Source organism: Crocuta crocuta, unplaced genomic scaffold (assembly GCF_008692635.1).
Source record: "Crocuta crocuta isolate KB4526 unplaced genomic scaffold, BGI_CrCroc_1.0 scaffold469, whole genome shotgun sequence".
Taxonomy (NCBI): Eukaryota; Metazoa; Chordata; class Mammalia; order Carnivora; family Hyaenidae; genus Crocuta; species Crocuta crocuta.
The window spans coordinates 385,353-413,011 of record NW_027531907.1 but is presented as its reverse complement, the minus strand read 5'-3'; the positions used below and the strand labels follow the sequence as shown (position 1 = coordinate 413,011).

At 42.7% G+C, this 27,659-nt stretch overlaps 2 protein-coding genes across 5 annotated transcripts in view; both read left to right on the top strand.

Moving 5' to 3' along the window:
- Positions 1-1,225, top strand: part of HERC2 (HECT and RLD domain containing E3 ubiquitin protein ligase 2) — a 273,851-nt gene extending 272,626 nt beyond the window's left edge. For all 4 annotated transcript variants that reach the window (XM_077774615.1, XM_077774617.1, XM_077774614.1 and 1 more), the window contains one exon: positions 191-1,225. In XM_077774615.1, coding sequence (XP_077630741.1) covers positions 191-463 — 273 coding nt within the window. In that variant the 3' untranslated portion in view covers positions 464-1,225. The remainder of the gene's footprint in view (positions 1-190) is intronic.
- A 9,648-nt stretch (positions 1,226-10,873) lies between these two features.
- Positions 10,874-27,659, top strand: part of OCA2 (OCA2 melanosomal transmembrane protein) — a 354,024-nt gene continuing 337,238 nt past the window's right edge. Inside the window, exon 1 of the mRNA XM_077774607.1 lies at positions 10,874-10,968. The gene's annotated coding sequence lies outside the window, so the exon portion shown is untranslated. The remainder of the gene's footprint in view (positions 10,969-27,659) is intronic.

The following is a 27,659-nucleotide window of genomic DNA, read 5'->3' as shown; positions in this document are numbered from 1 at the left end:
CTAGGAATTACTCAGATCTTCCTTTTAGTTTCTAAAACTGGCTAGCATGTGTTTTCTGATATTTTGTTACTCCTAGCCAAAAATATGAATTTTGTGAGAGTCAAGAGTCTGCTGAACATAATGAAATATACTTGCAGTTTTATCTGTTCTTGTACACCATCTCTGATTATTTAACATTTTTCATCAATAGGTATTGGATAAATACAACCCTCCTGACCACTTCCTTCCTGAGTCCTACACCTGCTTCTTTTTGCTGAAGTTGCCTAGGTATTCCTGTAAGCAGGTGCTGGAGGAGAAGCTGAAATATGCCATCCACTTTTGCAAATCAATAGACACAGATGATTATGCTCGCATAGCCCTTACGGGAGAGCCAGCTGCTGATGACAGTAGTGATGACTCAGAGAACGAGGATGTGGATTCATTTGCTTCAGACTCTACGCAGGATTATTTAACAGGACACTGAGATGGAGAAATACCATTCATCGCAAGACACCACAAGACTGAGCAAGGAGGCAGAGCACGGCAGTTTAGAGTGCAAGAAGTAGTGTATTTGATGAAAATATTAGGTCTCTAAAATGCATGGGGGTGGGCAGGGAGACTGATAGCTCATGATTGAACAGTGAATGGAATAATGATTGGAAAAATCAGCCCTTGCATGTGGGGCACTATGTGGACACTAACATTTACTTTTGAGACTTAAAAGGGTCTTCTCACCCATAATGCTGCATTACATGTAGGACTTCTGTGTTTACTACAGTGTGTAAATGTTTATATAAATACTGAATTGCAGCATCCCAAAAATGAATAAAAAGCCTTTTTACTTGTGGGTGCAACAGACTTTTCTTTTTTTTCTTTTTTTATTCTTTTTTTATTTTCAGGTGTTGTGCATTGTCTTGATTGTACATTGGAAATACTGTGTAATGATTAAATCATACTATAAATATTTCAATTAATACTACCCTGAATTTGTTTATTAAAAGTTTTTTGAACATTAAATGATCAGTATTACTTGAATGCATCCAGAGATTATTTAAACCAAAACCAAAATAAAAAGGCCATTGGTCTCCTTCTCCCCAGGTGCACATTTTAACATATGCAATATGTAACTTGAATTGAGGCCTTTCTGTGAGCAGTATCTATCATAGAAGGTATACTATATATAATGTTTGTGTCCTGTATATCCCTAAGTTTTAATTCCCTATGAATAAAACATCTGTCACAAAATTGTAAGCTGAACTTTCTTATCTGGTTAGACTCGCAGTAGTGAATGTGCTACAACCAAAAAGTAGTCTTTGATATAGCCTTAGTTAAAGCCATTCCAATCTAGGTTAGACTTTTGTGGTTACAAAAACCAACCTCCGTCCAGTGACAAAGGAGGACTGGACATTAAGAGAAAGGAAAGGTTCAAGGGGGAGTGGCCGGCATTGGGGGCTGGAGACCAGGAGCCCTTAGGATCCATTCCTCTGTCCTTCACCCCACCTGTCCTAGTCCCTGTTCCCATCTGCCGGGGATCAGGGGTGTGTTTCTGGCCCAGTTGGCCATGGGGTACGCTGTGAGGTGCTTGTTCCAGGGTTGTGTGTATGGCAGGTTCCCTGCAATGGGAAGGACTGAGAATAGGGTATGAAAGTTGGCTGACAGGTCTGGTGCTCTAGAACTTGAGGTAAACTAGATGGAGGCAAAAGGAGGTATTTTATGTTGGGAGATGATTTCTTTATTCAGGGATACGACATTTTGCATTAGAAAATTCAAAGAGAGGAAGTTTTTCTGGGAATTTATCCATGACCAAATTGGTGAATGCCCAGATTAGTATTTTATTTTTATTTATTTATTTATTTATTTATTTTTACAAATAGTTTATTGTCAAATTAGTTTCCACATAACACTCAGTGCTCATCCCCTAGTATTTTTAACTCAGCTCAAAATCCCAATAATTTGCGAGGTATTTTTTTAAATCGCCAACCCTTTTGTTGTCAGATTTTGCTGCTTAACAAACTACTCGCAAAGTCAGTGGCATACATACAAGATGCAGCATTTATTTCTCTCATGCATTTATTTCTCTCATGCATCTGGTTTGGCTAGTCTTGGCTGAATGGCTCTAGACAACAGGTTAGGTAGGGCTCTGCTTCACAGGCCTTTCTGACTATCCAGAGCAAGAGAACAAGTGAAAACAGGTGAGGCCTATGCTCAGAATTGAACTGTCCCCTCAACCCACATTCTGTGGGCCAAAGCCAACTATGTGGTCAACCCCCAAACCAAATGGGCTGACAAATGTCTTTTGCCTCATAGCAGTTCTCAGAGGAGTCTTGTTTGAGGACCCCTTGAGTTTCCTTTTATGGTATCCCATACAGTCCTCCCTTTTCCAGCTGTATGAGGCCAAATTTTCTTAATATCCTTCAACCAAAACTATATTGCAGTATATGAGCAGAAGCAGAAATGAGATTCCAGGTATCTTCTCATAAGCCAGAGAGCAAACCAGATTAACACAATGTCATCCATCCTACTAAATTTTTTAGTTTTGGAAAATAATTTTTCAGAATAGCATTCATGTTAATAAGTAGTGGATTTGTTTTCTTTTAAAATGAATGTTTTAAAACTTTTAGTTTTAATTTTCAACATGGTAACTATTGATAGATAGAACCTGGATAAAAATTACTAAATGAAAAAGGGTTCTGAGCCAGACTGCTGCAGAGGAGGGAACTGCAAAGTGGTGACCAGAAGTGTGGTCCAGAGAGGTACAAACAGATTGGGCAGCCATACCTTCTACCACACTGGCTTTGTCTTTGCTAGGTTTGCACTGTTCAGAAGCACTTGTCTAAGACCTACTTGTTATGAGCTCTCTTTAATTTAGGAAATAGTGGAAGATTATCTATTTACTATTTTTATACTATTCCACTAAAAAAAAAAAAATAGACTTTGATTTTTTTTAGGAAGAGTTTCATTTTTGCCCAAGACAAATTTCTAAGATGGTTACATATCCTCTTCAATTTAACATCTTTATCTTATTTATGAAGTCTAAAGTTATAGTTCATTTTTAAAATGATGAACACTAAATCATTTTGTGAGAGAATGAGAGGGTGCAAACGTATGTGCACATGCAAACGCTCAGAGTAGAGGCAGGGAGAGAGAAAATCCCAGGCAGGCTCTCCACTGTCAGCACAGAGCCTGATGCAGGGCTCAAACCCACAAACCTTGAGATCATGACCTGAGCCAGAATCAAGAGACAGACGCTCCACTGACTGAGCCACTCAGGTACCCCATAAAGTTATAATTCATTTTGGCAGACTGAAATTAGTACAGCAGAACCTATGGAAAGATAAACTGTAGGAAAGATAGACCCATCATGCTAGGAGTAGAAATCTTCTGTCACTGATAAAGACTACTTAATTTTATTGGCAGGTTCCATCAACATTTTGAATTGTGGATTAATTCTTTCTGAGACAATTGGTGTGATACATCATGTTTGTTTTTCTACCAATAAAAGTGGTAGTGAATGTGTATTTACAATGCATATGAAGCTACATCTACTTAGGTTTATAAAAACTTAAAATGATGCTTGGTACTAATATTCACCTTGAGAATCCCTGATAAGTTCTCCTTGGTTTTCTTAGCATGGAGCATCTCCAGTATTGTCCCTCAGGGCCTGATTTCCCTTCCCTAGTACTTGCTCAAGGGGCTGCCAGCTTCTTATGCCTCTGTTTGAACTTGCGTACCCTCCACACAGCCACATGGCCAACTGCCTTGCTCTGCAGTTTTTCATTTGGCACACTCCATCCTATATAGCCCCAGTACAAGCTTCAGAAGCTGGGATTGATTTTCTTGAGCATGTCCAAGCCCTGGGACCAGACCTGAGTGAAGAGCAGTGCAGGGTGGTGTGGAGTCAGTAGCTCCTGCTCTACCACTTGATCCATGACCGCAGAAGTGGCTGTTGGCTCTGTGTTGTTGCTGAACACTGGGCCCAAGTCTGACAGGTCCACTTCTGGAAGACATATATCATCATCTATAAATGGCAACTCATGTCTCAGTGGCTGTTTGAACACTAGAGAATGTGGAGGCAGTACCTGGCTGACAGGTGTTCAACAATGAACACTAAGGCAGGTTATTAATTTTCACCAGCATGGAATACTGTCCAGCATTAGGGTGACCACTGGTTTCTGAAGTTGTTAGCTAGAAACATCTGGGTTAACTAGAAATCTGGGAATACCAGAGAGAAGTTCCTAAGTCCATGTACATGTGAATTGTCTTGATTTGCAAAACTAGCCAGATACTTTCTTTTGGGGACAGTGGAAGAGAAGGAAGTCTGAGGTATAGGTGACCTAGGCTGGTTTTACTTTTTCTTTTTCTTCTTTTGTTTTTGTTTTTGTTTTCACCTGTTTAGAAGAGGGATTGGGACTTTTTTTTTTTTTTTAACGAATAGTTTATTGTCAAGTTGGTTTTCATATAACACCCAATGCTCATCGCCACAAGTGCCCTCCTCCATGCCCATCTATCCCCTCCCCTCCACACCCATCAGTCCTCAGTTTGTTCTCAGCATTCAAGAGTCTCTCATGGTTTGCCTCTCTCCACCTCCCCCACTATTTTACCCTTCTTTCCCCCATGGTCCTTCTTTAAGTTCCTCCTAATCCTCCTATATGTGCAAACATATGGTATTTGTCCTTCTCTGCCTGACTTATTTCGCTCAGCATAACACCCTCAAGGTCCATCCGTGTTGCTACACATGGCCAGATTTCATTCTTTCTCATTGCCATGTAGTATTCCATTGTATAGATAAACCACATCTTCTTGATCCATTCTTCCGTTGATGGACACTTAGGCTCTTTCCATGTTTTGGCACATCCCCAATGTTCATAGCCTGTTTTTTCATGTTAGCTGTTCACATACTTACCAGGCACTGGGGTTGAGGCCTTCTCCAGGCTGGGTCTGCTGGCTCGAGCAGCTAGGAAACATGGAGTGTGAGACCCTTGGGGTATGAGTCTTCTCTGTGGATTAGGGTCTTCTGAACCTTCCTAGTTCTCAGTCTCAGTACAGCTCAGGCTTTAGCACTGACAAAGCTGATTAATCACACCTTTTTTGTAGGTAAATACTTTATAGCAAGTATCTCTGATTGGGCATGTCTCTTGGAAATCCCGATGGGCTTACTAAGAAGGACATGTATCATGAATCTTGGGTGTGGAGGGGCTGGGGACACGTCTCCTTCTGTGGATGCATCTGCCCTGGGAGTCTAGGCTCTGTCCTGCCGGAACTCCAGGGTTCCAGGCAGGCTGGCTGGGGCTCATACCTAAGACTGCAGAAATAGGCCACTGTTACCCACTCCTGCCCTGTACTAGCCCTAGGTCCTTCCAACTGCAGGGCTGCCCACAGTGAACCTCTGCCTCTTTGTGAATCAAAAAGGGAGTCCATGACCATGGGACTTCTACCCCTTGAGGGGCCCATCTGAGACTAACGTAGCAGTGGCAGGGTCCAGGGTTACCTGGTTACCCCACCACCCCACCGGCTGGGCAGCCTAACACTGCTCTCAGTAGGCATAGATGAATGTTCCAGTGGTACCACTCTGTCCTGGCCATAGGCTGCACGAGGTGGGTCCCAAGCCATCTGCTCAAGTGCAGGGACATGCAGGGAGCACAGGAGGTTTGAGAACTGGTTCCACAAAACCTGCTGTACTGTGAGGTCTTGTGGCCTGTGGATAGGTAAGTTCTGCTGTATGGAACACGTGCCATCTACTCTGAACTCTGCCATCAGGCTGAGAGTGGTCCCTGGCCTGCACTTGCTCTTGTTGGCATGTTATGGTGGTCACAGCATTTGGTGTCTCTGTTGTCCTTGGAAAATTCTTTGTGTGTCATTGCTGTGACCTCAGCCTCAGCTTTGCACTCTGCTGTGTATGTGCATGCCCAGTGGAGGCACCAGTGCCTGGGGCCCCTTACCATCATTCCTCTTTTAGTTGGCTTGGGTGGAAAGAGGCCCTTAGAGGGATGCACCGTGATTTCTCAAAGCAGTAACATCCCAGTCTCAGTGCAGGGCACAGGAAAACCTGTAGTTGATACATTGGTCCTGGTGAAGCCAGCACAAGTGCAGGACTCTGGGCGTTGCCCCTTTGCCTCACCAGGGCTAGGGTGGGCTAGACCTATTGCTGGCAGTGAGTCTCAAGGACACTGTCCTCATGGGTGAGTGGGTATGAGGAGCAGGCCCTTCTCCGCTTCAGGGCCTCATCCCAGCCACTTTTCAGAGGTTTTTTTCCCCTATACATTAGGGATACAATAGAATCTGCACAATGAATTTCCCCTCTAGCTCACTACATAAAAAAATAGAGTTTTATTAGAGCAATTTTATATTTACAGCAAAATTGCGCAGAAGGTACAGAGATTTCCTATTTACCCCCTTATTCCCATACAGGCATTGCCCCCACCAGATTGGTACATTTGTTGCGACCAATGTATTTATCATTGTGGTATCACACAGAATAGTTTTACTGCCTTAAAAAAAACCTCTGTGCTCTGTCTACTTACTTATTTTTCTCTCCCTCTCCCAAACCCCTGATCTTTTCATTGTCTCCATAGTTTTGTCTTTTCCAGAATGGAATCTTTTTAGAATGGTGTCTTTCACTTATCAATCAATTTAAGGTTCTTTCATGTCTTTTCATGGCTTGATAGCTCATTTCTTTTTAGTGCTGAATAATATTCCATTTCTAAATATACCAGTTTATTTATGCATTCATCCACTGAAGAACATTTTGGTTGCTTCTAAGTTTTGACAACTATGAATAAATATCTGTGTGCAGGGTTCTGTGTAAATGTAAGTTTTGAACTCCCTTGGGTAAGTAGCAAGGAATGCAACTGCTAGATTGTATGGTAAGAGTATGTTTAGTTATGTAGGAAGCTGCCAAATTGTTTTCCAAAGTGGCTGTACCATTTTGCATTCCCATAAGCAATGAGAGAACCTGTTGCTCCACAACTCATTACATTTCAAAATGCCTTTAAAGTGCAGGTTTGAAAGGGGTCCCTGAGTGGCCCAGTCAATTAAGTGACCAGCTCTTGATTTTGGTTCAGGTCATGATCTCATGGTTTGTGAGATCAAGCCCCAGTGCCAGGCTCTGAGCTGACAGTGTGGAGCGTGCTTGAGATTGTCTTTCTCCCTCTCTCTACCCCTCATTCTCTCTCTCGCTCTCGCTCTCGCTCTTGCTCTCACTCTCTCTCTCTCAATGCCCTAAGTAAAAAAATAAAGTGCAGACTTGAATCCCAGTATTCTTCCCATTGCTTGCATAATGGCTTCATTGTTTCCTTGCTACATCCTTGGCTAGGATGCAGTCTGTGGCAATTTAAACATGGCTCTAATGTTCTTTGACATTTTTCCATCAAGAATTGGAGACTGTGTCCCTCTTGAACCTGGCCTCATGACTGCTTGACCAATGGAGTATGATGTAAGTGACACTGGCCAGTCCTGGGTGCAAGTCTCAAGGAACTGGCAGCTTCCACTTCTTGTCCCTTGGGCCCCAGCCACCATGCTGTGAGCAAGTCCAAGAGTCAGGGCAGAAGCCACATGGCAGGGCAGGCAGTCCCACAACAGAAGTGAGTGACGGCACCTCCAGATGCTTCCAGTCCCCAGTCTCAAGTTGCTTCCTGCCTTTGTGTCACCTTGGCTATACTGGGGCCCACATGAACTATTTCCATTGTGCCTTTCTAAGTTCTAAGACCCATGGCACCTAGGAGCCTGATAAATGGTTTCTATTTTTGCCACAAAACTTGGGGTGGTTTGTTACACAGCAGTAAAGAGAACCCATGTGAGTCTGCATTTGATTTTTATTCTTTCTCAGGTCACTCTCTGGGCTGGGCTAAGAGACATAAAAGAAAGATGCCCTGCCTGTCTGCCCAATGTCCCCTCTCTCCTAATCTTTTAGGGGTCAGTGCACAGGCTGGGCAAATTGAACCACCTGTGGGCAACAGTGGGGGAACGGGATGTGCAGCCTATGCAGTCAGAACAGGCCAAGGCTGGTGGCCAGAGAGGCCTGCACAGTGGCTGGCCACAGGGACCCCTGAGAGAAAGTAGGATTTCCAAAGGGGAGTTGCAGACAGGTTTCCATGTGAAGTGGGTATGGAGGACTAGGATTGGAGAGCACCCTGAGTCACACCTGTCTGTTGAGTGTGAGAAGCCAGGGGCACTTCACTGGATCACCCACAAATGCAGAAATGCACATCTGCACATCCATATAAAACTCAACACTACTTATATAATGTAAGCAAAGGGATTTTATTAAGGTGTGTTGGATTTTATACATTCAAGTACTGTATACTTTTTAAAAAATTTTTTATTTAGTTTTGAGAGAGAGAGGGGCACGAGCACACACAAACTGGGAAGGGGCAGAGGGAAATGGAGAGACAGAATCTGAAGCAGGATCCAAGCTCTGAGCTGTGAGCACAAAGCCTGACATGGGGCTCGGACTCACAAGCCCTGAGATCATGACCTGAGCCGAAGTCAGACGCTTAACTGACAAAGTCATCCAGACCCCTCTCAAGTACTGTATATACTTGAAAATAGCAACTGTTAGCCTTTAATGATACTGCTCTTTGCTAAGAATATTTAGAAAGTTCCTATTTTGGAATTTCCTCAGGAATTTCCTGAGTCATCCAAGAAAACTGTGACTGTATGGTTAGATTTTGGTGAACTCTTTCTGCCCAGCTCAGGAATCACATCATTTCTGAGACTGTCCCCAATTGCTTCTGACTGAAGAAATTCAGAACCTCTCCATGGTATAGCACCAGCACCAAGAATTATGCCACAGGCTTCCAGTAACATAATCTGCATCCAATCCTCATTCTTAACTGTATGAAAGGAACACCAAATTGGACCTGGCTTCAACAACCAAGAGGATGGTTTGGCAATAACTAAGGAGCCCAGAGATGGAGTAATTCACACCTGATCCAGTGTGGAAACCTGCACTGTGGGGGCTTTGTTATCATGTGGTTTGGGACATGTAGATACCAATCTCTGGCAAGGATGGGATTTCCTCCATAATTTAGGCCACATGCACCCATTCCTGGAATGGAAGGGGATAGTTGATCCCACCACAGATATTAGGGGCTTGTGATGAGGGAGGGAGAAGGAAGGATGCAGTCAATGCTGCTGGGCAGGCTTAAAGTCAGTAAGTGCACATTAGTAACAGCCACTAGGCACCACGTGTTTGGCCTGGTTGCACTCCTAATGTTTCATGATCCTAATTTGGACCCTTTGGCCTTCACACCAAGGTACCTCAGGTGTGGATTCCATTCTGTAAAGGCAGCAGCAACCCAGAACTTTTCAACCATTCAGGGTGCCTGTATATTCATGCTCTGGGCCCCCTCTTGACACTGTATCTTGTATTGGTGTTTCTTGAGGCATTGGAGGAAGATGGGCAGGCTCAGGGATGACCATGGATGAGCCAGCATTTCTGCTGTGTTTACAGGCTCTGTAGTGCCCTGACCCACATGGATGGAGTCACCAAGCATAGCATATGTGAACTGTGTTCACACCCAATGTGCATAGTGATATGATATGAAGTGTCTGAAATGCCGTACTGGACCTTATTGTAGAGAACTTGGGCTCTCTGGTGGTTGTGGCCAGCACGGGGACTGCAGTGTGACAGTGCCGACCATGCTCTAGGAGGCCCAGAAGCTCTTTAGATACCTGGTTCCTGGTCCTGGGTAGTCTGACCACACTATGTCCTATGCAATGTGCCTGTTGTAAAGTCTGTGCCTCCCAAATACCTAGCATAGCCAGACTCCATGAAGAAACAATTCTCCTAGAGAGGTTTAAAGAGACATTTTCCAGAAAGAGAACTTTTGGGTTTTGCCTGTTACATGGTGAAGGACCTAAGAGCCTCTAACTTCCTGCCAATCCTTGGGCAGTGCTTGGGGTGGGGTGAGCTAAGACCCCACTTGAGCCGCCTGGTCCACTGCAGGTCTGGGTGTCTGTGTCTGTGTAGTTTATGTGTTTGTTATGTAGGTTCTGTGTCTTGAGTGTGTCTGTGCATGTGTGTTGATATGTGTGTCCTTATGTGGCTCTCTGTGTGTCCATTTATATTTCTGTGTGTTTCTGTGTGTGTCCCTGTTTCTGTCTGTGGTTAATGCATCTGTGTATAGTGTATGCTTGTCATATGTGTGTGTCTGTGTAGTTTGTGTTCTGTATGTGTGTGTGTCTATATGTGTGCCTGTATTTCCTTGTGTGTTTGTGTCAGTATGTAGTTTATGTGTCTATGTGTGTGTAAGTGTCTGTGTGGTGTGCTGGTGGCCATGTGTGTACTTATCTGTACCAGTGTTTATGTGACTGTGTGTCTGTTTATGTGTCTGATGCATCTGTGCATGTGTTTGTGTGTCTCTGTGTTTATATCTCTTTGTGTGTGTTGTATGAAAGAAAGGGTGAGACTTCCACAAATGTAACATTGGCCATAGCCCTAGGCTTGAGGGGGGAACGGACAATGAGAATAGAAGGTTCTGGTCAGGTTTATCAGTTCTAGCTGAGAACTCTTAAAATGAAGAAGAGAAAAAAGTAGGCAAAATATTCACTCAGTTTGTTTTTCCAAATCTCCTTCACAGGAAAAAAAAACCCTGTTATAGGTACTTGGCTACCTTCTATAAACTAGACCTTGGAATAGGTACGGCGAGCAGACTGTTCGCTTTCAGAGAGGGTCTGGCCTTCTACCAAGAGAGACTTTCTTCTCCATTTCCCGCATATCTTGGGGTTGAGAAAGCCCTCTCTTCTTTACGGCAGGCAGCCCTGGGTCTGGGCGAGTCTCCCAGCGGTGCCGACTGTGGGCGTGGCCAGGCCGCGAAGTGCGGAGGAGGGCTCGCCCCGCCTCCGGGTGCCCACGCCCATCAGGCACCCGCAGAGTTTTCCTTACTCTGTGTACTGCTCTACGCTCACCGTTCAGGAGCTATCAGTTTGTACCTTACAACTTCACTTTTGGAGAAAGATCAAGTCTTCAGGCCAGTGGGGAGAGAGCAGGTGAGGAGCTATCCTGTCTGATCTGGGGAGCAGGTAGGGTTTTAAAAAGGCTGTGTTGAGTTGTTGCTTAATGGAGGGGAAAGTGAATAGCTGGTGTGAGCACAGGGCGCTCATTACCAAACCAGGCATTTTCTAGATTTAACGGGACTGGCTCACTGAGAGGCAGGTTCCCAGGACAAACCAGGCCCCTCACCCCAGGGTGGGCCATAGAGGATACTGAGGGGGCATTTGGACGTGTTCAGACGGCGAATGTTCTGCTTGAACTGCAGGGCGGCATCTCCTCCCACCACTGGCTTCACACACGTGAGCGCTAGTCAGGCGTTTCTGTGGAATGGAATGCGCTGGGGCGGGGACATTAAATCCCTCAGAGCCTCTTCTTTTCACTCTGGCCACACACAGCGGAATTAATGGATTAGATGTCGCTAGCTCCTTCCAAGGATATGGATATTAAGCACAAGCTTCCCCTGTGTGGACATTCTTGGAGTTACAGACCCAGGCCTGGCTGGGCTAGGTGCTCAGGGGTCCAGGGCAGGTGCCTAGCATTCCACCACACAGAACTGGCTGCTCCTGAAGCTCCGCAGGTGACCCTTTGAGCAATTCGGGGATGTGACAACTCCACAATATGCAGTGATTCTGAGGAAAAGCAAACAGGAGGCTGTTATCAGTTGTGGCCAGTTATCTCCTGAATACAAGGCAGTCCACCGTAACCTAAACCGCCTAGGAAATACAGTGCCTGGTATTTACTTATAGGGGTTGGCGTGGAGTCTGGTGTCCAGGACCCTGGGAAAGTGCCTGCTATCTGGGTCCTTGGAGTAGGAATTCTGGGGGCTGGGAGCTTGAATGCTTCTGGTGATACCAACTCACATACTTGCTAATGAGGATTAAATCTCATTAAAAACAACAAAGATGAAAGCTTTAGGTAAACCATGAAGAACTGAACAAAAACTGCTTGTTATTGCAATTTAGCTTACAAACATTTAAGCACAGTTGTTCATATCTGATGTAAAGTGCAAGAGCTTTAGGAACATAAGTTTTATTATACTGATGAAAAGCAAATACTGATACTGTTTTTATTCTTCAAGGTCATGGCCCCTTTGAAGTTAGCTGAGGTCTGAGGAACATCAGGAATTACAGAGGAAAGAAAAGCTCTGTCTGGAGATTTAGCAGTGTCCACACTGGGACACCTGGGAAAGGTTTTAAGCCAGAGGGACACATGGTCTGATATGTATTTTGGAAAGATCACTGTGGTTGGGTGGTTAACTAGCTGAGTCTTGCCCACTGAGAGGTGGCTGCACAACCAGGGCAGTGATAGGGGGCACTTCATAGGTAAAGGGTCTGCAGGGTGAGAACAGTTCTCAGGTTCTGGTTTGTGATGGGTGCATCTAGAAGGATGGTGGACATCAGGGGAGACAAGCAGCCAGCTACACAGTAATCTAGGCTGCAGAGGGGAGCTTGGGGGCATCACCTGTCCACTAGTGAGATCTAAGCCTTTTGGGAGAGGGAGAGGAGTAGTGCCTTTTAGCTCCAGGGTTAATGAAGAGAGGGTGGAGATGGGGTGCAGAGGATTTGGCTTGCTATGGACACATGAAAAGCTAGCAAAGGGGGAGGACAACCTAGAGACTGGAGGCCCAGAGGTGGCCTGCACAGGAAGGGGTGAGCCACTGTGTAGTTCTGGGAGTTTTCAATCTTTCCTATATATTGGAAAATAGGAGAAAAGACCCCACACACCAGGTCTCTCTGGTTAGCTCCTGGGGGGCAGCCCTACCACAGCACAGAGGCACTTTCCTGTGCTTCCTGGGGTGCCCCCACGACACCCTCAAAGAGCAGTCTCCTCTGCCAGTTGCCCAGGCACTGGGCACTGGTACTATCCGAGTGGCCCAGGCCCTCATGGGGTGGTGCCCAACTCAGTGGCCTTTCAGGCCACTCTGCAATGAGGTCGGTGCTCTGGCCACGCCCCCAACCTGCTGTGCACTGTACAGCAAGAAGCATGCTCTGAGAGAAAAGGGAGCGAGGACTCACCCCAGCACAGGTCTCTTTTTTGAGGGACAAAGGACAGTTTCAAACTGTTTTGCAGGATGGGTGAAAAGTCAACAACACAGCAATGCAGGAATAAGCAGAACAGCCTGGAGTGCAGGTAGAAGAGATGGCCTCTCCTTCACCTGGGGGCTGGTTGCAGGGCCTGGCGTGAGAGGGTGTCCTGTGGAGGAGAGGGCAGGAGGCTCTGCAGGGTGGCCCAGTTGAAGACTGCAGCAAGGATAGCGCCTCCCCCCACCCCAAGGCACTCAGAAGCATGCTCACTAGTTACCTTCCCTGGACACAGCACAGGGAGGGCAACTCTGGTACAGGTTCAGAGATTATTTACGAGAGTATGAAAGGAATTACAAACTATCCTGTTGGGTTGAATGTTCTAGAAGCTTCTACCCAAATTCACATGTTGCAAATCCCATCTGAAGGGATACAGGGTCAGATTCTTGTGCCTTGGCCTGGTGTGGGGGTGGAGGCACAGCCCACCCTGCGCTATCCACCACAGACATACCTGCCTTTTCTCAGAGTGGACTGAGAAGTAGGCTGACCAGGAGCTGTCCTGTACCAGCCTCCTCACCCTAGGAGTGAGGCTGTCCTCTTTCCAGGGTTCATCAATTAGAAAGGTGCACTGGGCTCAGACACCTTGGCCGCAGCCCTCTCCCCACAGACAGCCATGCCTGTGCGGATGCAGACCCTCCTACAGCCACACTTCGAAGCTGCAGCCCCAGCCAAGCCCCTGCAATGCAGCATTCACTCCTCAGAGGCGGCCACACCCCTGGAGACACAGTCACACAGCTCTGAGCTGGTGGAGCTTTGGGCCTCAGTAGTGTTTACTGTGGAAAGGAACATTAAATGATTCAAGTGTTTTTTTAGGACCTTCCACAAGAGGAGAAAATTAGCTGTGGAGTGATTTATTTTCAATAAGCAAAGTTTTCACAGCAGCCAGTATACTTTTTCCTTCTTTTCATTATTGTATCATGTCAAGTGATTAAAGAACTTGAAGGAAAGTGTTCTTAATTTATGAAGGTACTATATTCCAAATGATGTATATTGCTGCTACTGATTTATGTACTACTGTAAAACCAATGTGAGGCTCTTCATTCGGTAATTTAATTAGTTTAATTGGTATGCCTGTGCAGGGGAAGACACCAAATCCTCAGGACGGGAGGCACACACTAGGGGACACTGAGGGCAGATTCCTGGGACCCCTGTTCTCCTCTTGCTTCCTGCCCCTCATGCTCTGTCAGGCCATTTGCACCAAACTTGAGCTGTGCTCCACAAATGCCAGCAAATCCTTCCATGCCCACAAATGAGCCCTTCCACTATGTCACAGGCACATCTATGGGAGAAGCAGCAAGGCCAAACAGCACAACCTGAAGCAGCACTGGTGAACTTCAGCTGTGTCTCCAGGCAAGGTATGGGCTGGGTGTCAAGTCTGTGGCAGGACAAGCCCTTAGCAGGAGGGGCCTAGGTGGGCAGGTCCTTGTAGGACCTGGAGGGATGGGGAAGTACTGCTACAAGGCTCCTGGGGAGGGAAGCAGAGCCAGAGGTAGAGGAAGCAGAGCAGACCCAGTAGCTGCAAGAGCCAGATGTGAAGATAGGAACATTCCATGGGGTTAGAAGTGTCAACCACAGGGGCGCCTGGGTGGCTCAGTCGGTTAAGTGTTTGACTTCGGCTCAGGTCATGATCTCGCAGTTTGTGGGTTTGAGCCCCACGTCAGGCTCTGTGCTGACTGCCAGCTCAGAGCCTGGAGCCTGTTTCAGATTCTGTGTCTCCCTCTCTCTCTGACCCTCCCCTGCTCACGCTGTCTCTCTCTCAGAAATAAATAAAACATTAAAGAAAAAAAAAAAAGAAATGTCGCCACAATATCTACTTTTTTTCCTAAAAGTTGGTGGCAATTTGGTCAATTTGGTATGAATCTTGTTTAGAAGGAAAGGCCTGGGCTCAGCCATGGTGGAGGCCTGGCTGGCAGAGGGCCATAGCCTCTTTGTTACCACTCAGACCTCAATGGTGGCTTTCCCACCCCAGCTGGGCCCTGCTGTGTCCTCTGCCCCTGCTCAGGACACAGCTGCACCCAGGGGCTCAGGGGTGCAGCCCTCCCCCTGTTGACTGCAGATGTCTGTTGCAGTCTGAGCTCATCCCAGTGCTCAGGGCAGGCCCTTCTCTGTGGAGTCTTTAGGGGTGAGCCCCAGGCATCTCTTTGCATGTCAGGCATATGGAGCTCTTTGGGGCGAGGCCAGGCCAAGACTGAGTTCAAAAGAAGAGCCGCCACAGGCTAGGGTCCTGGAGAGGGTATTTCCAGAGGTTTGTCCATGGGTTAGGATGTTGGGGAGGTCCCCCTCAGAGGATGGACTAGGGGCTGTGATACTGGGGGGGGCATTCCTAGAGGATGGACAGTGGAATTGGGAATTGGGGTCCTCAGAGGACAGATTGTGGCTGGGGAGTTGGAAAGTGTTGGGAAGTTGAGACTGGGCCATGGGCTAGGGTGTTAGGGTTCCCCCCAGAGGACAGTCTATAGGACAGGGGTGCTCCAGCCACCTGAATGAAAATTAATGTCCATGTACAAGCAGCAGGATTTGGGATGTGTTTAGAAGACATGGAAGAGAAAGAGAGGGACCTCTAGGTGAGCAGAAGCCTTTGTGACCCCAGAAGGCATCCAGAAAGTGGGCTGAACAAGAGCAGAGACACTGGGCAGTTGCTGAGCCAGTGTGCAGAGGAAGCTGTTGGTGGGAGACTCAGCTCAAGATGGTTGGGTCAAGAGATAGACCTCTCCAGAGAGTGGCCAGTGTTTAAAGCTGAGAATAAAATCTCCAAGGGAGGGCAGGCCTAAGGTGGAGGCTGAGAAGAGTGGAAGAAGCCAGCAAAGGAGAATGAGGAAGCACAAGAGCCTCAATGAGCCCTGAGACTAAAAGGGAAGGCTGCTGAGAACCTGAGAAAGGGCCAGAGCTTGGACGTTATCAGAGATGACCCTGACTAGATTGTTTTCCATCAGGTTGGAGGGGACGTGAAGTTGGTTAAAGTGGGTTCAAGAAAGAAAGGAGAAGTTAATACAGTGGTCTTGAGAAGTTTGCTATAAAGGACAGGGAAATGGCTAGAAACCTCTGTGAAGACAGAGATTAAAGTTTTTATTTTGCTGTAATTATAGATTTACATGTTCTTTTTACCCATTTTCATCCAATGGTAACATCTTGCAGAATTATGGTACAATATCACAACCAGGATATTCACACTGACACAGTCAAGATACAGAATTCCCATCACTGCAAGGACCCCTCATGTAGCCCTTTTATAGCCACACCCACTTCCCTGTTGCCTTTATCGCTTGCTTTACCCATGGCAACTACTAATCTGTTCTCCATCTCTGTAATTCTGTATTTCAAGGATGTTATACATACAGAATCATACAATGTATAACCTTTTGGGATTTGCTTTTTCTTTTTTTTTAACTCAGTACTTTCACTCTGTAGATTGATGCAAGTTGTTGTGTCACTAGTTGTGCCTTTCTGATGATGACTAGGATTCGATGGTATAGATGTGCCATAGTTTGGTTAACCACTCATCCATCGACAGATATTTGGGTTGTTTCCAGTTTTAGACTATTATGGATAGCTGCTGTGAGGATTCATGTACAGTTTTTTTGTGTGAATATATAAGTTTCATTTATCTTCTGGGATAAATGTCCAGGAGGGCAGTTGCTAGATTGTATGGTAGTTTTTTTAAAGAAACTGTCAAACTGCTTTCTAGAGGGTCTGTGCAATTTTATATTCCCACTAGCAGTGTATGAGGGGGTCCAGTCTCTGCCACCTCTGCTAGCATTTGCTGTTGTCTCTATCTTGCTCATTTTAGCTATTCTTATAGGCGTGTAGTGATATATGATAGCTTCAGTTTGTGTTTCCCTACTGGCTAATGATGTTGAACATTTTCTCATGTGTTCATTTACTATCTGTATATCCTCCTAAGTGAAATGACCCTTCATATCTGCACTTTTTCTTGTTTGGTATTTTTTTAATTTCTAAATTTTCCTTTCTGTTGAGTTTTGATAATTTTTTTATTATTATTTATGAATAATAATTTTTATTATTTATGAATATTTTTTAAAATTCCAGTATAGTTAACATATAATGTTATATTAGTTTCAAATGTACAATATAGTGATTCAGCAATTCCATACATCACCCAGTGCTCATCAGGACAAGTGCACTCCTTAATCTCCATCACCTATTTCACCCATCCCCCACCCCACTCCCCTCTGGTAATCATCAGTTTGTTCTCAATGATAAAGAATCTATTTCTGGGGCGCCCGGGTGGCTTAGTTGGTTAAGCGTCCGACTTTCGCTCGGGTCATGATCTCGCGGTTCGTGGGTTCGAGCCCCGCGTCGGGCTCTGTGCTGACTGCCAGCTCAGAGCCTGGAGCCTGTTTCAGTCTGTGACTCCCTCTCTCTCTGACCCTCCCCTGCTCACGCTGTCTCTCTCTCTCTCTCTCCTAGAAATAAATAAAACATTTAAAAAAAATTAAAAAAAAAAAAGAATATTTCTTGGGTTGTCTCTGTCTCTCATTTTTTCCCATTTGTTCATTTGTTTTGTTTCTTTTTTAAAAAAAATTTAATGTTTATGTATATTTGAGGGAAATAGAGACAGAGTGCAAGCTGGGGAAGGGCAGAGAGAGGGGAAGACAGAATCTGAAGCAGGCTCCAGGCTCCACAGAGCCTGATGCAGGGCTTCAAACTCATGAACTGTGAGATCATGACCTCAGCTGAAGTTGTATGGCTAACCAACTGAGCCACCCAGGCGCCCCTGTTTGTTTTGTGTCTTACAATTCTACATATGAGTAAAATCATAATATTTGTCTTTCTCTGACTCACTTATTCACTTAGCATATACTCTCTCCTTCCATCCAAGTTGTTGCAAATGGAAGATTTAATTCTTTTTAATGGCTGAATAATATTCCGTTGTATATATAATACTTTTTCCATTTATGTAGATGGACACTTGGACTATAATTTGTCTCTTTTAAATAATACTGCTATAAACCTCAAGGTGCATGTATTCTTTTGAATTAGTGTTGTTGTATTTTTTTGGCAAATAATCAGTAATGTGATTTCTGGATCATAAATTAGTTGTATTTTTAACTTTTTGAGAAAACTCCATATGGTTTTCCAGAGTGGCTGCACCAGTTTGCATTCCCACCAATAGTGCAAGAGGGTTCCCCTTTGTCCACAGCTTCACCAACACTTGCTGTTTCTTAATGTTGTTGATTTTAGCCATTCTGACAGGTGTGAGGTGTCATCTCATTTTAGTTTTGATTTGCATTTCCCTGATAATGAGTGATGTTGAGCATCTTTTTATGTGTCTCTTGGCTGTCTGTTTATCTTCTTTGGAGAAATGTCTGTTCATGTCTTCTGCCCATTTTAAATTGGATGATTTGTTTTTTGGGTGTTCAGTTTTATAAGCTCTTAATATATTTTGAATGCTAACCCTTTATAATGTGTGTCTTTTGCAAAATCCCCATTCTGTAGATTGCCTTTTGGTTTTGTTGATTGTTTCCTTCGCTGTGCAGAAGCTTTTTAGTTTGATATCATTTATTTTTGCTTGTATTTTCCTTGCCTCTGGAGACATGCCTAGTAAGAACTTGCTGCAGCCAAGGTCAAAGAGGTTGTTGCCTGTTTTCTCCTCAAAATAAGGATTTTGTCTTATGTTTAGGTCTTTCATCCATTTTGAATTTATTTTTGTGTATGGTATAAGAAAGTGGTCTGGTTTTATTCTTCTGTATGTAGCTGATCAGTTTTCTCATTGCCACTTGTTGAAGAGACTCTTCCTTTTTTATTAAAAATATAATTTTATTGTCTTCCTTTTTTATTAAAAATATAATTTTATTGTCATATTGGCTTACAACACCAAGTGCTTATACCAACAGGCGCCCTCCCTCCTCAATGCCCATCACCCATTTTCCCCTCCCCTCCACTTCACCCATTCACCCTCAGTTTGTTTTCTGTATTTAAGTCTCTTGTGATTTGCCTCCCTCCCTCTCTGTTCATAACTATTTTTCCCCTTCCTTTCCCCCATGGTCTTCTGTTAAGTTTTTCAAGATCCACGTATGAGTGAAAACATATGATATATGTCCTTCTTTGACTGACCTATTTCACTCAGCATAATACCCTCTAATTCCATCCACGTTGCTCAAATGGCAGGATTTCATTCTTTCTCATTGCTGAGTAGTATTCCATTGTAAATATAATTTTTTTAACATTTTATTTTTATTTCTGAGAGAGAGACAGCGTGAGCAGGGGAGGGTCAGACAGAGAGGGAGACACAGAATCTGAAACAGGCTCTAGGCTCTGAGCTAGCTGTCAGCACAGAGCCTAATGTGGGGCTTGAACCCATGAACTGTGAGATCATGACCTGAGCCGAAGTCAGATGCTTAACCGACTGAACACCCAGGTGTCCCTCCATTGTAAATATAAACCACATCTTCTTTATCCATTCATCAGTTGATGGGCATTTAGGCTTTTTCCATAATTTGGTTATTGTTGGAAGCACTGCTATAAACATTGGGGTACATGTGCCCCTGTGCATTAGCACTCCTGTATCCCGTGGGTAAATTCCTACTAGTGCTATTTCTGGGTCATAGGGTAGTTTTAGTTTTATTTTTTTGAGGAACCTCCATACAGTTTTCCAGAGCGGCTGCACCAGTTTGCATTACCACCAACAGTGCAAGAGGGTTCCCATTTCTCCACATTCTCACTAGCATCTATAGTTTCCTGATAGGTTCATTTTAGCCACTGTGACCAGTGTGAGGGCGTATCTCAGTGTGGCCTTTGCACCTTTGCCAAAATCCACTGGGCATATTTTCATGGGTCTATTTCTAGGTCCTCTGTTCTGTTCTGTTGATCCATGTATGTATGACTGTGCTCACACCACACACTCTCAGTTACTGTAACTAAGAGTAAGAGTAACTATATAGAGTAAGTCTTGCATTTTGGTGGGTTGGTTCCTCCCATTTTAATCTTTTTTTTCCCCAAACTATATTAGGTATTCTAGATCATTTGCCTTTACATACAATTTTTTGAATTATCTTGTGTATATCTATAAAATATCTTTCTGGAATTTGATAGGAATTGCATTAAATCTGTATATAAATTTCGAGAGAATTGACGTTTACTATGTTGAGTCTTCAAATCCATAAACATGATTTACCTTTTAATTTATTTAGATCTTTGATTTCTTGCATCAGTGTTTCATGGTTTCCAGCATATGAGTCAGTACATGTCTTATTGGATGTACATCTAAATATTTAATTTTTTAGCAATTGTAAATTGTATTTTCAATTTTGATGTCAACATGTTTATTGATACTATATGCAAATATAGATTTTAAAAATATTTATCTTGTATCCTGTGACCTCGAGGAACTCACTTAGTTCCATGAGGATGTTTTTGTAGATTACTTGGGGTTTCATTATGTAGAAAATCCTATCATCTGCAAATTGGGGCAGTTTTATTTCTTCCTTTCTGCTCTCTCTGCCTTTTACCCCCCCCCCCCCCTTTGTTGCCCTACTGCACTGGCCAGACCTTCCTGTACTGCATTGAATAGGAGGGATGAGAGTGGACATCCTTGCCTCTTTCTTGATCATAACAAGAAAACTTCAGGTTTCTTAACATTAAGTATGTTGTTAACTATAGTTTTTTTGTAAATATTCTTTATCAAGTTGAGTAAGTTCTACTATTCCAGGTTTCTTCATATTTTTATCATGAATAGATATTGAATTTTGTTAAATTGATATGATTACAACAATTGATATGATTTTTATTTTTTGCCTGTTAACATAGCAGATTATATTGATTGATGTTTTTAATAGTTTTATTGATATATAATTAACATATAATATGTCCATTTAAAAGGCACAATTCAATGATTTTCATTATATCCACTGAATTGGATGGCAATAGCCACAATCAATTTTAGGACACTTTCACTAATCCAAAATAAAACCCTATATGCATGATTACCCCTCATTTTCCTTGTATCTTTCACTCCTCTCCTAATGGCAATGATTATGTACTTTCTGTCTCTGTAGATTTGACTATTCAGAAGATTTCATGTGTAAATGGAATCAGGCAATATGTACTCTTTTGTGACTGGCTTCTTTCACTTAACAGTGTTTTCAAAGTTCATCCATGTCATAGCATTATCAGTGTTACTCATTTTCATTGTTGAATATTATTCTATCATATGGATATACCACATTTTATTTATCCATTAATCAATAATGGACATTTGGGTTGTTTTTGCTTTTTGAGGATTATGAATCATGCTCCAAAAATCATGTACATGTTTTTGTGTGGGCAAGTGTCCCATTTCTCTTGGTTATCTACCTAGAAGTAGAATTACTGATTCACATGGTAGCCGTATTGTTAACATTGGTCAATTTGTGAATACTGAACTAGTTTTGCATCTCTGGAATACTACTACTTGGTCATGGTACTGATCATGGTCAGTATTATATAATGCTGTATTTCCTTTGCTAACATTTAAGAGTTTTTGTGCCACATTCACTCCCTCCCTCTCTCATTCCTTCTTTCTTCCATTCCTCCCTCCCTCCTTCTTTCTCTTCCTTCCTTCCTTTCTTTCTTTTCTTTTCTTTTCTTTCTTTTCTTTTCTTTTCTTTCTTTCTTTCTTTCTTTCTTTCTTTCTTTCTCTCTTTCTCTCTTTCTCTCTTTCTCTCTCTCTCTTTCTCTCTCTCTCTCTCTCTCTCTCTTTCTCCTTCCTTCCCCTCCCACCCCTTCCTCCTCTCTCCCTCTCTCTGTTTCTTCTTCTCTTCCTTCCTTTTTCTTTTTCTCTTTTCTTTTCTTTTCCTTTCTTTCTCATACTACTTCTATCTGATTTTGGTATAAGGAGAACACATCATAAAGTTAATTGGGAAGTGTACCTCATCTTCCTGCCTCTGTCTCATTTTGGTATAAGGGTAAAACTCACTTCATAAAATTAACTGGGGGGCGCCTGGGTGGCTTAGTCGGTTAAGCGTCTGACTTTCGCTTAGGTCAATATCTCGCGGTTTGTGGGTTCGGGCCCCGCGTCGGGCTCTGTGCTGACTGCCAGCTCAGAGCCTGGAGCCTGTTTCAATCTGTGACTCCCTCTCTCTCTGACCCTCCCCTGCTCGCACTGTCTTTCTCTCTCTCTCTCTCTCCTAGAAATAAATAAAACATTAAAAAAATTAATTGGGAATATTACCTCATCTTCTGTTTTCTAGAAGAGATTGGGTAGAATTGGTGTTATTATTCTTTGAATGTTTGGTAGAATTTTTCAATGAAACCATCTGGGCCTAGAGATTTTTATTTTGGGAATTCAAAAATTCAAATTTAATCTATCTAATAGTTATAGGATTGTTCAAATTATCTATTATAAATTGAGTGAATTGTACTCATATGTGCTTTTTGAGAAATTGGTCCTTTTCATCTAAGTTGCCAAATTTATGTATACGGAGTTGTTCATAATGTTCCATTATTATCCTTTTCTTGTTTGTAAGGTCTGTAGTGATGTTCCCCATTTCATTCTAGACATTGGTAATTTCTATTCTCTTTTTTTCTAGTCAGTCACAGTAGAGCTGTTTGTCAATTCTATTGATGTTTAAATTTTTTAATGTTTATTTATTTTTGACAGAGAAAGAGAGAGAAAAAAAGAGAGAGAGAAAATATGAGAGAGAAAGCAGGGGTGGGGCTGAGAGAGAAGGAGACATGGAATCTGCAGCAGGCTCCAGGCTCTGAGCTGTCAGCACAGAACCCAATGAGGGGTTTGAACTCACAGACTATGAGATCATGACCTGTGCTGAAGTCAGATGCTTAACCAACTGAGCCACCCAGGCACCCCTCTACTGATGTCTTAAAAGAACAGTTTCTTTGTTTCATTGATTTTCTCTGTTGTTTTTCTGTTTTCTATTTCATTGATTTTTACATTGGTTTTACTCTTATGTTTATTATTTTCTTTTTTTTTATTGTTGTCCATCTCTAATTTATTTTTTTATTTTTATTTTTTTACAAATAGTTTATTGTCAAATTAGTTTCCACATAACACCCAGTGCTCATTCCCACAAGTACCCTCCTCCATGCCCATCCCCCCTCCCCCCCACATCCATCAGTCCTCAGTTTTTGTCAGCATTCAAGAGTCTCTCATATTTTCTTACTTCTGCTTTCTTTGGTTTATTTTGCTCTTATTTTTCTAAGTTATTGAGATGAAAATTAATTTATTAATTAATTTGATGAGACTTCAGATTATTGATTTGATATCTTTTCTTCTTTCCAGTATGAACATTTAATGCTGTAGACTTTCCTCTGATCACTGCTTTAGCTTTATTCCACAGATTTTGAAATGTTATATTTAAATTTTGTTCAGTTCAGTACAATTTTGATGTCTCTTGAAACTTCCTCTTTGATTTCTGGGTTATTTAGAAGTGTGTTGTTTAATTTTCAGGTATGCTTGCTGCTTGTCTTTCTGTTATTTGTCTCTAATTTATTCAACTGTGGCTATAGAACACACTGTGTTTTCAATTCTTTAAATTTTTTGAGGTTTGCATTAGAAGATCCAACGTGGCAGAGTGGTAGGGGGACCTGAAGTTCCCTCATCCCTCCAACACAGCAGTGTTGAGGCTGAAGGACTCTGAATTCCAAGAGTTCGGGCTGCAGAGTTACAGAGAGGTCTCCAGGGAGACCCAAAGGGACAACCTGGCAGCCCATAGGTGTGTGATTACAAACTGGGAGAGATAAAACAGATGGCATAGGTATGGATGGGAGGGATCCCCTTCTGTGAAGTGACAAAGGGAAGAGAAAGAGAAGCTGTGGAAGCGTAGGACAATATCTGGACAAGAGAAAAACCATGGACTGGGACAGAGAAGGATCCAATCGTTAACTGCAGGGCTTTCTCTGAACTGGGGCCATTTGCCCCATTCGTGCACCTAGGGAGGAGGGGAGCTAGCCCCGGGCTCAGGTTCAGTAACTAGTTCATAGATGCAGCCTGCAGTGGGAGAAAGCAATCTCCTCCCTGGAGTGTTGTAGGAAGAAAGTATATAACAAAGACTGCCTGCACCCACCAGCCAGAGGCCATATATAGGCAGAGTGGAGCAGCACTTCCCCAGAACCAGGGCACATAGAGAAGGACTCTTTAAGATATGGGGGTTTAAATCTCAGCTGAGCGCCAGGGAGGCTCAGGAGTTGGCAGAGTGGGACAAACTGCCTCATTTGCGCCCACAGCACTGTGAGGACGACCTGAACAGAGTTGTTTGGGACACCCACTCTGTGGATGAGGAACTGGGATGTTGCCATTTTTCTCCCCATTACCAAGAGATGGGTCTTCAGGGAAAGGACAGAGGGCCAACAGTGGAGGTGGGACCTGCCTACACCAAACCCACCCCTCCACGCCTGTAACTGCATATCTACTGGAGCAGGATTGATGCTGATAATCAGAAAGCCCCTCCTCCAGACCAGCACTGCCACTGGTTCCAAGACACCCAGCGGTTTTGCATTTTCTGATTTAATTCTTGGACAATTCTTAGTATATGTACTAAGTATATATACATATACATATATATGTATGTATGTATATGTACACACACACACACACACACATATTTTTTTCCTTTTCTCCTTCTTATTTCTTCCCTCCTTTAGTCTGGTTATTCTGGTTGTTGGTTTATTTAAGCAGACATATGTAATCTATTCTCTTTATACCTTTTCCATACATCCTTTATTCTCCTCTCTCTCTCTCTCTCTCTCTCTCTCTCTCTGGATTAAGCCTTATAGTTTCTCTGCCTGGTCAGTTTCCTTTCCTCTCCTCTCCTCTCCTCTCCTCTCCTTTCCTTTCCTCTGCCCCATTGCTTTGTTGTAGCTGGTATTTTTTGTTTTGTTTGCTTTTTTGTTTTTTGTTTGTTTGTTTGTTTTCTTTTCCAGAACTAATTCGATGAACAAATCAAAGTACACCTGATGGAGGGTCCAGAACACCACTATGGGTAGGGAGATAAAGCAAACAAAGTCACAACAACAGAGACCAAGTAACACACTCCAAAAAAACACCTCCTAAGGCCAGGTCCTGGACAGTGTATAACCCCTCTTTAATATAGTAGTGTTTGCAGGTGCAGGACACACAACAAGATTTTAAAACACATAAGGGACAGAAAACTAGCCAAAATAATGAAACAGAAGAATTCACCTCAAAACAAATTCCAGGAAGAATGACAGCTAAAGAAGTTATCAAAATAGACATAAGCAATTTAACTGAACAAATATTTAAAATAATAGTCATAAGATTAATCACTGGCTTGAAAAAACATCAAAGACTTCAGAAAATCTATTGCTGCAGAGATAAAGGAACTAAAAATTGGTCATGATGAATTTGAAAATTCCATAAATGGGGTGCAAAATAAACCAGAGGCGATGACAGCAAGCATTGAGGAGGCAGAGGGGAGAATAAGTGAAATAGAAGATAAAATTTTGGAAGAAGATGAAGCTGAGAAAGCTGGGAGAGATAAAAAAAAAATTCTAGACTATCGGGAGAATTAGAGAACTAAATGATTTAATGAAACATAATACTATCCGTATCATAGGAGTTCCAGAAAAAGAAGAGAGAGAAAGGGGCAGAAGGTGTATTTGAACAAACCATAGCTGAGAACTTCCCCAACCTGGGGAAGGAAACAGACATTGAGATCCAGGAGGCACAGGGAACTCCCTTTAGACGTAACTTGAACCAATCTTCTGCATGACATATAGTGAAACTGGCAAAATACAAAGATAAAAAGAGAATTCTGAAAGCAACTAGGGACAAATGAGCCTTAACCTACAAGGGTAGACACATAAGGTAGTAGCACACCTATCTACTGAAACTTGTCAGGCCAGAAGGGAGTGACAGGAAATATTCAATGTGCCAAATAGGAAAAATATGAAGCCATGAATCCTTTATCCAGCAAGCCTGTCATTCACAATAGAAGGAGAGATAAAGGTTTTCCCAGACAAACAAAAACTGAAGGAGTTCATCACCACTAAACCAGCCCTACAAGATATCCTAAGGGGGGCTCTGTGAGTGGAATGTTGAAAAGACCACAAAAGACCAAAGACATCACTACAAGCATGAAATGTACAGATAACACAATGACTCTAAATCCATATCTTTCAATAATAACACTGAATGTAAATGGACTAAATGCTCCAATCAAAAGACATAGAGTAACAGAATGGATAAAAAAACAAGACCCATCTATTTTCTGTCTACAAGAGACCCATTTTAGACCTGAGAACACCTTCAGATTGAAAGTAAGGGGATGGAGAGCCATCTAACATGCCACTGGAAGTCAAAAGAAAGCTTATATTAGACAAACTATATTTTAAACTAAAGGCTATAACAAGAGTTGAAGAAGGGCATTATATAATAATTACAGGGTCTGTCCATCAAGAAGAGCTAACAATTATAAATGTTATGCACCCAATTCAGAACACCCAAATATATAAAACAATCACAAACATAAGCAATCTTATTGTTAAGAATGTGGTAATTGCAGAGGACTTTAATACTCCACTTGTAGCAGTGGACAGATCATCTAGGCAGAAAATCAGTAAAGAAACAATGGCCCTGAATGACACACAGGACGAAATGGACTTGACAGATATATTCAGAACTTTTCATCCTAAAGCAGCAGAATACACATTCTTCTCAAGTGCACATGGAACGTTCTCAAAGATAGATTACATACTGGGTGAGAAAGCAGCCCTCAAAAAATATAAAAGAATTGAGATCATATCAACACATTTTCAGATCACCATGCTATGAAACTTGAAATCAACAACAGGGAAAAGTGTGGAAACCTCCAAGTGCATGGAGGTTAAAGAATATCCTACTAAAGAATGAATGGGTCAACCAGGCAATTAAAGAAGAAATTTTAAAAATATATGGAAAAAAATGAAAATGAAAACACCACAGTCCAAATTCTTTGGGATACAGCAAAGGCAATCCTAAAAGGAAAATACATTGCAATCCAGGCCTATCTCAAGAAACAGGAAAGATGTCAAATACAGAATCTAACAGCACACCTAAAGGAACTAGAAGCAGAACAGCAAAGACACTCCAAACCCAGCAGAAGAAGAGAAATAATAAAGATCAGAGCAGAAATAAACAATATAAAATCAAATAACAATAGCAGCAACAACAACAACAGAACAGATGAGTGAAACTAAGAGCTATTTCTTTGAAAAAATAAACAAAATTGTTAAACTCCTAGCCAGTCTTCTTTTTTTTTAANGAGCCCGACGCGGGGCTCGAACCCACGAACCGCGAGATCATGACCTAAGCGAAAGTCGGACGCTTAACCGACTAAGCCACCCAGGCGCCCCTAAACTTCTTAAAAAGAAACGAGAGAGGACCCAAATAGATAAGATCATGAATGAAAATGGACTTATCACAACCAATCCCTCAGAAATGCAAACAATTATCAGAGAATACTATGAAAAATTATATGCCAGCAAACTGGACAACCTGGAAGAAATGGACAAATTCCTAGACACTCACAAACTACCAAAACTCAAATGGGAAGAAATAGAAAAAAAATTTTTTTTACTTTATTTTTTATTTATTTTTTTTTACAAATAGTTTATTGTCAAATTAGTTTCCACATAACACTCAGTGCTCATCC